General features: G+C 44.3%; 1 protein-coding gene across 2 annotated transcripts; it reads left to right on the top strand.

Moving 5' to 3' along the window:
- The first annotated feature begins 2068 nt into the window (after positions 1 to 2068).
- TMEM102 (transmembrane protein 102) lies at positions 2069 to 11434 on the top strand. 2 transcript variants are annotated; one of them, XM_056817606.1, is made up of 6 exons: positions 2069 to 2115; positions 2567 to 2624; positions 2768 to 3005; positions 9290 to 9367; positions 9764 to 10000; positions 10109 to 11434. In XM_056817606.1, exons 3-6 carry the CDS (start codon positions 2909 to 2911, stop codon positions 11416 to 11418), a joined length of 1722 nt encoding a protein of 573 aa, XP_056673584.1. In that variant the 5' UTR covers positions 2069 to 2115; positions 2567 to 2624; positions 2768 to 2908; the 3' UTR covers positions 11419 to 11434. The 2 variants fall into 2 exon arrangements, with proteins under 2 accessions (XP_056673584.1, XP_056673583.1); XM_056817605.1 differs by lacking the exon at positions 2069 to 2115 and adding an exon at positions 2122 to 2309.
- The last annotated feature ends 35 nt before the right edge of the window (positions 11435 to 11469 follow it).

Here is an 11469-nt window from a genome sequence, read left to right as displayed (position 1 = left end):
CAAGCCAATATAATAAAAATGACAATTCTACCTAAATTAATTTACCTATTCAGTAGTATGTTAATCAAACTACCTAAAAAGTATTTCATAGAAATAGAAAAAATAATAAAATTCATCTGGAAGAACATAAGGACAGGAATATCAAGGGAATTAGTGAAAATATGAAGAAAAGTGGCTTAGCTACACTAGATTTCAAACCATTAATAAAATGGCAACCATCAAAACAATTTGTTACTAACTAAAAAATAAAGTAGTGCATCGGTGGAATAGATTAGGCATTCAGCACACAGTAGTGGATGGCCATGTTAGTGTATGACAAACCCAAAGATCCAACCTTTTGGAAGAACTCACTGTGTGACAAAAACTAGAAATCAGTATGGTAGAAACTAGGCACAGATCAACAACATGTCAAGCCATATACCAAGATAAATTCAAAATGGATACATGACTTAGAAATGAAGGGTGAAACCATAAACAAATTAGAGAAGTATGGATTGGTTTACCTGGCAGATCTATGGATAAAGGAAGAATTTATGAATAAATAAGACATCAAGAACATTATGAAATATAAAATTGTTAACATTGACTACATTAAAATTTAAAGGTTTTGCACAAACAAAATGAATGCAAGCAAGACTAGAAAGTAAAAAAAATTTATAGCAAATATCTCTGACAAAGGTCTCATTTCTCAAATATATAAAGAACTGAGTTAAATTTATAAGAATATAAAACATTCCCCAATTGATAAATGGTCAAAGGATATGAACAGGTAATTTTTGGATGAAAAAATTGAAATTATCTATAGCTGTATGAAAAAATGCTCCAAACCACAATTAGAGAAAAAGCAAATTAAAACAACTCTGAGGAACCACTTATACTGGCTAATATAAGAAAAAAGGAAAATGATAAATGTTGGGGATGTGGAAAAAATATATTGTTGGTGGAGCTGTAAACTGATACAACCATATTGGAGAGCAATTTGGAACCACACCCAAAGGGTCATAACACTGTGCATATCCTTTGAACCAACAATATTACTACTAGGTCTATATCCCAATGAGATCAAAGACAGAGGAAAAGGAAAATTACTTGTACAAAAATATTTATAGCAGCTCTTTGTGTTGTCAAAGAACTAGAAACTAAAGGGATGTCCATCAATTAGGGAATGACTGAACAAGTTATAGTATATGCTTGTAATGGAATATTATAGTATTGTAAGAAATTACAAACAAGATAATCACTAAAAAACCTAGACTTATATGAAGTGATGCAAAGTGAAGGGAGCAGAACATTGTACACAGTAATAATAATGTCCAATGATAAACTATGAATACTTGTGAATACCCTTTCCCCTCCCCCCCTCCCGTGGCCAGCGAGGAATACTTAACTATTATCAGCAATTCAAGGATCCAGGACAACTCCAAAGGACTCATGATGAAAAAAGCTATCTACTGTCATAGAAGGAATTGACAGAGTCTGAAGGCAGATTGAAGCATGCTATTCTGCACTTTATTTCTTCTATCAATTTTTCTCTAGTGTAAGTAATATGTGTCTTTCACAATATGAACATGGAAATGTGTATTATATAATAACACATGTACGACCTTTGTCATATTACCTGCTGTCTTGGGGAGGGAAAGAGTGAGAGAGAGAGAGAACAGTGATCACAAAATGTCAGAAAACAATTATAAAAAATTGTATCAATGTAGTCTGGAGGAAAAAAATAGAATAATATATGGGAGATCAGGTTTCTCATCCTAGCTCTCTGCCCCTAGGAACTGCTTCAGTAAGCCACAGGACCTCAGTTCTCCTCACCTGTTAAATGAAGGAGTTGAACTAAATAAGTGCTTCAAGTCTCCTCTACTTCTGAAGTTCTATGTTCTATGGTCCTATAATTACTTATTTGAATGAATGAGTCAGCTCAGAAGTCCTAGTAGGAGCTGCTACTTTTGGACCTAGGTGCTAAAGGATAATTGGCCATAGAAGCCTAAAACTGAGAGAGACCTAAGGTGGGCTCCTTCTATTCATCTCCCACCCTCATTGTGACCCTTCCTCCCTTTCCCATTGTGACCCGGGACCTCCTTACCTCCTGCCACAGGAACCTGAGCTCCCAGGGTATGCGGGCAAGGGAGGGGGCTGGGGAACCCCAGGAGACTCTGGGACCCCCAACATGGGCAAGCAAGTCCTGCAAGTGGGGCCAAGTATACTCAAGACCCGACCCCAGGAAGTGCCAGGACCTGGGGGACTCGATCCTGTTACTTCTGGGGAGCGTGATCCTGCTGAATGTTGGAATGAATGCGGTGATGCTGGTCAGGGAGAGCAAAAACCCAGTGTCCCTGTAGATACAGGAGGGGTTTGAGGGAGGTAGGGGTTATGGAGGGAGAAGACAGGGAAATTGGGTACTGAGGGAGGCAGGATACCTGGGATACTTTGAGAGGAGTAGGGGATAGAGTTGGGGGCTAACAAAAATGGGAATTAGAAGGCATATTTGAGTCTGGAGGTTCAGTCACCTGGATTTATCCTTGTTCATTCTATCCTCTGTCCTCTTTCTTCCCCAAACCCCCAGCTTTGGTGTCATCTGAGAGCCTCCCTCCGAATACTGTTACATCATTTTTTCAAAAAAAGTGAGTGTGGGGTCTAAGGAGGCACCCTGAGTCTATTCCCTTTGTCCTCTATCCTTATTCTCCCCTTTACTATAATGACCTGAATTCCCCTTAACTAAGATTTCTCCTCCTCTGTCACCAACTTCTCCCTTTTCCCCTCTCAGACAAGCAACGATGCCACCCAACCTGTATCTGCTGTACCATGGACCCCAAGAACCCAATTCCCTGGGGTTCTCCTCACACCCATCAACATCAAACCAGCTTGACAGGCACACCCCACTGCCTGGACTGGGTCCCAGACACAGATGATGAGAAGGTCTCACAGTGCCGCTGGCTGCCACCCCAATGTGGCCACTCTGGAGACCCAGCGATCTCCCATGGACCATGGAGACAGAGGAAAGGGTTGGTACACAAGGCAGAAAAGTTTACCCATTCTCAGTCTACTGGAGTTAGTACCATCCCACTCCTACGACCTGAGACCCTTTTCTACCCTGGCCAAAAACCTCCAAGCTCAAGGAACAATGAGGATATAGAGTCTCATTCTGTCAGAGACATTCAGAAGTCACACCAGGCTTTCTATTCTTTCTTCCCTAACTTTGTACCCAACCTCCCTATTCCTCATGTCTCAGCTGGTCATGTGGTATATGATGCCAGGAAGATGAAAGGCCCAAATCACCAGGTTGGGGGGGTTGTGGAAGCTGTGACTCTCTCCAAAGGTGGAGGCTCTCTGCATAAGCCCACTGAGAATGACCAAAATCACAGCTCTCAGACTCCAGAGAGGCCCACCAATCTGCCCACTTTCCCTGATGACTACCCTGTGGGGCATAGAGCATACAGGGAGCAGAGAGCCAACTTTCCTGAAGGAAGTAGTAAGGGCATGCTCTCTTGCAACAAAAAGTCCCATATCGATAAAGGTTATTCTGAGAGGAAGGTTCCGCTTCCCCCAAATTCTGCCTGTTTACAGCCTTCTGACTATCCCACTTCCTCTAACCCTCCCCAAATTCCCATCTTTCCCTGTCCTTCTGAAGGCCCCCCACCTCCCCAGACTCCATTTCACCAACAGCAGCCTTCAAAAGTTTATGCAGAACCTCTGGAGGTTTCAAAGGGTGAGAAGGCTTGTGATATACAGAAAATACCAGAGGTCTCCACCCTCAGTCAGACCCTTTACTCCCAAAGAAGGAACTCATATTGGGCTTGCAAGTCTCTGGATATGATACCTCCCAGTAAGGGATCTGGTTTGGCAACAGGTCATGTGATCTTTGATGCCAGGCAGCACAGACTAAAGAAACAAAGCAGAGGCTTTAACCCCAGGGCTTCCCACCTTCCTGAAGCCCTTCTGACAAGTACAGGCAGAGGGAAGACTAAAAGTTCCGGTCCATTATGAAGACTTGGGCGAAAAGTATAGTAATAAAGGGACAGGCATAAAAAAGGAAAAAAAGATTTGCATGGTGGTATTCAGGGCCCAATTGAAGCCTGGAACCTGATTAGCCCTCGTGGTACTGGAGAAGGGTCCACACCAGATCTTTAAGCTAACTGCCCTTTCTTAACTGCTTCAAATCCTCTTAAGCAGCCCAAAGGCCTTTGGAACCCTATGTATGGAGGGTTGGGAAAGGAGATGTAACACAAAGATGTAAGACACAGGATCATGGGATTTGGAGCTAGAAGGGGCCTGACAGATCAATCTGGTCCAGCTTCCCAATTTTAAAGATGAGAAAACAGGTCAGTGACTGCCTAAGGTCACCTATGTGAGTAAGTAATAGAGCTAGAATCTGAAGGTAGTTCTACTGAACTTAAATCCAAATCAAATGGATTTGACTAGATGGTCACCGAGGTTCCTTCCAGCTTTCAAATTCTGAAATTGTATGAAATAGTTCATAGATTATCCTCCAAAGAAGGTCCAGTGAAGCTTGAGGCCTGTGGATTGCTCTACTATAAAACAGAGTACAGAGACCAGCATAGAACTGGGTACTATCAATCTCCTATTCTACCCCCCCTTCACTTGTCAAGAGGCTCCAGGACTTCTTTCATTTCTCAATTTCCTGCAACTAAGGAGGCAGAATCCTCCAGCTGCCAATCATGTTTCCTTTAGGACTCTGGCTTAGATCTAAAACTGAGTAGGAAGTAGAGCACTTCCCTAACAATGATACTGGACCTACAAAGTCCTGTGATCCCTCATTAGAGGGCAGCTAAGTGGCTTAGTGGATGGAATACTGGGCCTGGAGTCAGTAGGACCTGAGTTCAAATGTGATCTCAGATATTTACTAGTTGTGTCACCATGGGCAAGTCACTTAACCTCAGTTTCTTCAATTATAACATGGTGATAATAACCTATCTCATAGGATTGTTGGACCCAATGGGATCATTGTAAAGCACTTAGCACAGTAAGAGCTTAATAAGTACATGTTCCCTTCTCCCATCTTTCTTCCTATAGGACAGCAGAGTATTTACCTGGATACTTAGAACCACAATATAAACCATTTTTAACCTTGGCTGAAGTGCCTATTTAATCTTCAGCAACAATCTGTCCCCCACCATGAACAAAAATCCTTGGATTTTAAGAGTCAAAAAGACCAGAGTTAAAATCTAATCTCTGTTCAATCTTGGGCATGTCACTTCCCTGACTTGTAAAAGGAAAGGTCTCTTTTGTTGCTTCCAACTCTTAATCCTATGATCCCTGCTGTAGAACTAAAATCTGGCCCAGGCATAGGGGTTTGCTCTAACCTGGTAGTTTCTAGCTCAGAAACTTCAAGTTCTTTGAATCTAAAAGGAGCCATGAATCAAATCTTGCTCCTTGTCAGTCAACAAGCATTTATTAATCACTCACTATGTACCAGTCACTGTGCTAAGTACTAGAAATACAAAGAAAAGCAAAAACATTTCTTGCCAAAAAGCAGCCATTCATGACAATATGCAAATAACCAGATACATGTGAGATTAGTATGTACAGAATAAATAGGAAGTAATATGGGTAAGGAAGCACTAACAGCTGGGTACCCACACACACACACACAAGGTGACCTGCAGGTGGGATTTGAGTTGTCTTGAAGACATTGGTGATTTCCCTCTATTGCGGTTCCCTTTTCATGTCCTTTGCCCAGTTACTGAGTTCTTACAATCATTTCCCATATTCCTCTTGCCTGGAGCCTACAACTTTCAAGCCCTGTTTAGATCTCTGATGCTACTTTGAACTCTTCCTTTGGACTTCTGGTCATCAGTGATGAACATTGACTTCTGCTTCAATAATATAGCTCCTGATCCTCCTCTCAAATTAATAATATCCTAGTCTTAGAATGTACTTTATGTACTTATGACCACAGAAGCTTGGGTCTAGATTGAAAAGCATCCTTTTGGGCCTTATTATGGTCCTGACCTTTTCCATTTGATCCAGTTTAGCCTTTATACAAGTCCTAGTTATTAAAATTGCCCAAGACCTCCTGCTTTTCTGTAACAGTATTTTGGAGCTTAAAGGGACTCATTTGGAAGTGAGAGGAAGGGAGGAGGAATGGTGTGGGGAATCTTCCTAGTGTGGAAATTTCCTCTCTCAATACAGAAAAGCAACTTTCTATAACTTAAACTTTGGAAAAACTGCATGGGTCACTTAGAAGTTACTTAAAAGTTCAAGACCACATAGACAGTATATCTCAGAAACAAGGCTTTTAACCTGATCCCAGGTTTGGCCCTCTAGATCCACTAAGCAAAGCTGTCTCTAAAATATGATTCATATCCAGCAATACCACTATTAGGTTTGTATCCCAAAGAGATTTTTTAAAATGGGAAAAGATCGGTTTTGTTTGCACAAAAATATAGCTACACTTTTTGTGGTGGTAAAAAATTGGAAAGTGAGTCAGTTCCTGCCTGGGGAATGGCTTAACAAATTGTAGTATATGATGATGATGAAATACTATTGTGCTATAAGGAATGGTGAATCACTTGGTTTCTATAAGAACTGGAGGGACTTATAAGAACTGATGTGGAGTAAAATGAGCAGAACCAGGAGAACATCATACACAGTGACTGAAACATTTCAGGACAATCAAATGTATTAGACTTTACTACTAAAAGCAATGCAATGATCTAGTACAATCCTGAGGGACTTATGAGAAAGAATGATATCCACATCGAGAGAAAGAACTATGGGAGTAGAAACACAGAAGAAAAATATATGATTTATCACTTGTTTATATGGGTATATGATTTGGTGATTTGGTTTTAAAAGATTATTACAAAAATGAATATGGAAATAGGTTTTGAGTGATAATACATGTATAACCCAGTTGAATTGCTTATCAGCTCCGAGAAGAGGGAAGGGAGAGAACATGAATCATGTAAGCATGGAAAAATGTTTTGGGGAGCAGCTGGGTGGCTTAGTGGATTGAGAGACAGGCCTAGAGATGGGGCAGTCCTAGGTTCAAATCTGAACTCAAGGCACTTCCTAGCTGTGTGACCCCATTGTCTAGCCCTTACCACTCTTCTGCCTTAGAACCAATACACAGTATTGATTCTAAGACAGAAGGTAAGGGTTTACAGTATATGTGTGTATGTATATATATATATATATATACTTTAAAAATAAAATTTAAAAATGAGAAAAAATAATGAAATACAGAGCTTTCTCTAAATCCCTCATATTGAGGATCAGAGTAGTCTATGAGACTTGCCTAAGTTCACTCAGTCTTCCTAGATCTGATTCTTGTTTATGAATCTTCCTAATTCTCAAGACCTTGACTATAAAGAAGAAAACAGGACTTGAGCTAACACTGTGGGTGATATCTAAAATTTTGTGGGAAATGAGGTGTAAAAGTAGAGAAGGGCACATATCATGTTGGGAGGATGTGACCTAGGCAATTATTTATCCAAACAGACCTATTCAGTGCTGATTTAAGGACCAGACTCAGTCATTATTTTCTGTTACTTTAACAGTAAGTCTCCAGTGGAGTGCCCCAAGAATTCATGCTTAGCCATGTCCTGTTGAACATTTTAATAAGTGTCTTAGGTAGATGGCATGTTTATCAAATTATCAGATGACATAAATCTGAGAGAGTAACATAGTGGAAGATAGTCAAGGCTTGAGCCACAGTCATTTTAATAGGATGAAACTCAACAGGATAAAGTCTTACATTTGTATGCAATCAACCATCTTCACACATATAAGCTGTTTGCCAGAAAAAAAATTGGACAGAGTGGGGGAAGAGATTTAGTAGGCTGTGAAATAAAATCCCTCATTGATAAGTGTGGAGACTTTCATGGACTGTAAAATCAAGTGTGATAAATTAGCAAAACAAAACAAAACCCCAAACCCTGTGATCTTGGGGTACAATAAGACAGAGATTCTAGAAATAGTTCCTCTTAGTGTTCAGTTCTGATTGCCATCATTTAGGAAGGACATCGATAAACTAGAAGGAATTAGAAGCACCTAGGTGGCAAAGTGGATAGAGCACAGAAGTTGAAGTCAAGAAAAATTTGATTTAAAGTCTGGCTTCAGACACTAGCTGTGTGACCCAGGACAAATCACTTAACCTTTGTCTGTCTCAGTTTCCTCACCTGAAAAATGAGGATAAAAATAGCTACCTCCCAAATTATTACAATAACCTACAGCCCAGGGTTGTTAAGATAAAATTAAAAAGTACAAAGTGCTTTGAAAATCTTATAGCACTACATAAATATAAGCCAGAGATGGTTCAGACGGCAACCAATATGCTAAAGGGGATGTTTTTAACATGGAAAAGAGAAGTCTTCAGGTATTTGAAAGAAGATCCTGAAGGACCTATTAGATTTGTTTAGTTTAGCCCTAAGGGTAGAATCAAGATCAAAGGGGGGGGGTAATTTCAAAGGCAAATTTAGGTTTCATATGAGAAAAAACTTCCTAATTGTTGTTTAGTCCTTTCAGACTCAGGATCCCCTTTTTTAGGGGTTTTTCTTGGTAGAGATATTGGAGTGATTTGCCATTTCCTTTCCTGGCTCATTTTACAGATGAGGAAACTGAGGCAAACACGGGTCTTTGACTTACCCAGGGTCACCCAGCTAGTAAGTATTCTGAGGCCAGATTTTAATTTGGCTACTCCTGACTCCAGGCCCAGAATTCTATCCATTTCACCCCCTACCTGCCCTTCCTAATAAAGCTGTCTAAAAGTGGAATAGCCTACCTCAACTACTTCCTCATAAGAAATCTTAAAAGTAGAATCTTTAAGATTTCCCCTTGTACAGTAATAGTGAGAATTCCTTTGGAGATTAGAGTTGGAATGGACTACAGAAGTTCCTTGAAACTATAAAAAATAAATTCAGTTTAATGTCTAGAATGCTCTACCCCTTTCCCCGACTAGACAGTAGGGCGCAGCAGAGATCCAGCTGCCCTGAAAAGACAACTCCCAAACATAGCTTGGGTACACAGAAACTAAACTATATTTTCTAGCATGCAACCCTTGTCTCCCTACCAAGTGAATTCTGGACACCGTTTTTACTGGAAAGAGCTGGAGGAAAGGAAGTGGGGAAACAGAGAGATAAGATTTTAAATTTCCCAGGGCAATTCAGAAACGTCTGGGTAACCTGGAGCTGGAGAAGACGAATCAAAGAATGGGGTGGGGCCAGAGTTTTCCGGGTTAAAGTCTAGGCAGAGAGGGTGTATCCTCAGGTAAAAGGGGCGTGCCCTGGTGGAGAGGAGGAAGTTACCAGGACGATTTTATCCGCAGTTTTCTCCCCCTTTTTCTTCACTCCCTACGATCAACAGAGGTCCTTTGCCATCATCCCCTCAAACCCCCAAATAGCAGGTAAGGAAAGGGAACACCAGGGACTGATAAGAGATGTTTTTGGTATTCAGAACAGGATGGGACTGGACTGCTTTTGAGTCCGGAACTGAACTTTGTGTCTGGGGGGAGGAGGGAGAAAGGGACAGCTTCTTTTTACCACCTATACGGTCTAACTGGTACTTAAAGGGCGCGGGGCATTTGCATGTTGCTAGGGCCGGGGGTCTGGGAACTCGGGGAAAGGGGCAAAACTGGAGAATATTTACGCATTTTCCTCTTAAACAAGACCTCCTTAGCCACCCTGGGAATAGGCCCCTCTAGGCTCCAGGGTAGGCTGGGGTGCAGAGGAAGGGAAAGAGTGGGTGGTAATGGCCCGAGCCACCAGGATGAGTTGAGTCTCATTTTCCCTCCCCACTCCAGTGTTTCCCAACTTCAGCCCCCACATGGCCTCCACGGTCTGGGGGGGTACCCCCTGGTGGGGTCCACCACCCCCAGCCCCAGCCCGTCCCCTCACAGACCTCGACTTCTGCTCGGGAGCGCAGCTGCAGGAGCTGACTCAACTGATCCAAGAGCTCGGGGTTCAAGAGAGCTGGCACGGTGGGCCAAAGCCCGGGGCCGACCTCCTCCGAGCTAAGGACTTTGTCTTCTCTCTGCTTAGTAAGTGTGTCACCTCTGGTCCCTCCTGACCTCTCTCCAGTGACCCCACGTGAGTTCTCAGCTCTGCCCGAGAAAGAGCCTTGGCTGACCCCCTTCCCTTATCTTCAGGTCTAATCCACCAACGGGACCCCCGGGTCCCTGAGCGGACCGAGCTTCTGCTACTACGAGGTGGAGTCCGCGAGGGCTCTCTCGATCTGGGGGCTGGGCCCCTGGGCCCCTACATCCGGGGACCCCACTACGATGCCGGCTTCACGCTTTTGGTGCCCTTGCTTTGGCTGGACCGCCAGGGGGCGAAGCCCGACCTCGAACTGGAATCTGGCAGTGCGTGGCTCCGCCTCCCAGCGCGAGTGGACGGGACCACTGCCCTGGAGGCGTGGCATGACTGCCTTGGGCCTTCTGCCCCAACGCAGCTGTGGGAGAAAGGGGAGGTAAAAAGGGGGTGCCCATTGGAGAAGTCTCCATGTGACGTCACAGAGACGGAGACTGCAGCGGCGTCTCCGCGGTGGCTGGAAGCCTCTGATCTCGAGTTGTCCGCGCCAGTTGAGGGACTACGCGGCGACTTGAAGGATTCGGAGAATAGCAGTTTATTGGAAGAACCGCGCAATTACGTCACAGAGCAACTTCCTGGACAGCCAGTCGTAGAGTCTTGGGGGCGGGATCCTCAGGAAAACTGGCCCGCTTTGTGCCCCACCCAAGTGGCTTCCTGGTTTTTTTCCTCGCTATCTGCCGTAGCTGTCTCCTTAACTCCCACTCCGGGCGCTCCGCGCCTGGTCCATGCTGCCCGCCATGCCGGAGTCACTACTATTCTTCTGTCCACTCCGGGCCCTCCCCCCCGGCTTCTGCTCTTTGACTTGGTGCCAGGGATCTCCGTGACTGGCTGGCCCGAAAGAACCCGGACCCACGCCTGGATGGGTCCCCTAGCCGCTGGGCCTACTTCTTACTACCTTGTGCCGGGCTTCGGAGCCAAAGAGGAGGATGGGCTCTGCTGGCGAATTTGCTTCGCCCGCCAGGAACTGGCACTGAAGGCCCGAATTCCCGGGCCTCTGCTTCAGGCACATGCCGCTGCCCAGGCCTTGCTGCGCCCTCTTGTGGCCGGGATCCGCTGCACGGCGCCTTACCTCCTGCGGACCCTGCTTTATTGGGCCTGTGAGCGACTGCCAGCCCTCTATTTGGGGCGGCCCGAGAACGCCGGGGCCTGTTGCCTTGGGCTGCTGGACGAATTGAGCCGTGGGCTCGAGGCTAGGGCACTGCCCGATTACTTCCTAGAAGGGCGGGAGCTGGCACCCGGAGAGTGGGCTGCAGAGTTGACTGGGGCGCTCGCCCGACTCCGGGGGGATCCTATAGGGGCTCTCAGAGCTGCAGTAGAGGAAGCGAAGATTGCGCGGAAGGGGGGCGGGGTAGTGGGTGGGGGACATTAAAGAAGTGTTGCTGGAGGGAGGAGAAATTCGATTCTTTAAAAAAAAAATTCC

This window comes from Monodelphis domestica, chromosome 2 (genome assembly GCF_027887165.1).
Source record: "Monodelphis domestica isolate mMonDom1 chromosome 2, mMonDom1.pri, whole genome shotgun sequence".
Classification (NCBI taxonomy): domain Eukaryota; kingdom Metazoa; phylum Chordata; class Mammalia; order Didelphimorphia; family Didelphidae; genus Monodelphis; species Monodelphis domestica.
The sequence above is the reverse complement of the archived record's forward strand: the minus strand, read 5'-3'. Positions and strand labels throughout refer to the sequence as shown.

Bases quoted from the DNA above. Each gene is read 5' to 3' on its own strand.
- TMEM102 (XM_056817606.1), top strand. From the start codon at position 2,909: ATGATGAGAAGGTCTCACAGTGCCGCTGGCTGCCACCCCAATGTGGCC. The intron at 3,006-9,289 runs GTTGGTACACAA...TTTTATCCGCAG, and splicing joins CCATGGAGACAGAGGAAAGG to TTTTCTCCCCCTTTTTCTTC. The intron at 10,001-10,108 runs GTAAGTGTGTCA...CCTTATCTTCAG, and splicing joins CTTTGTCTTCTCTCTGCTTA to GTCTAATCCACCAACGGGAC.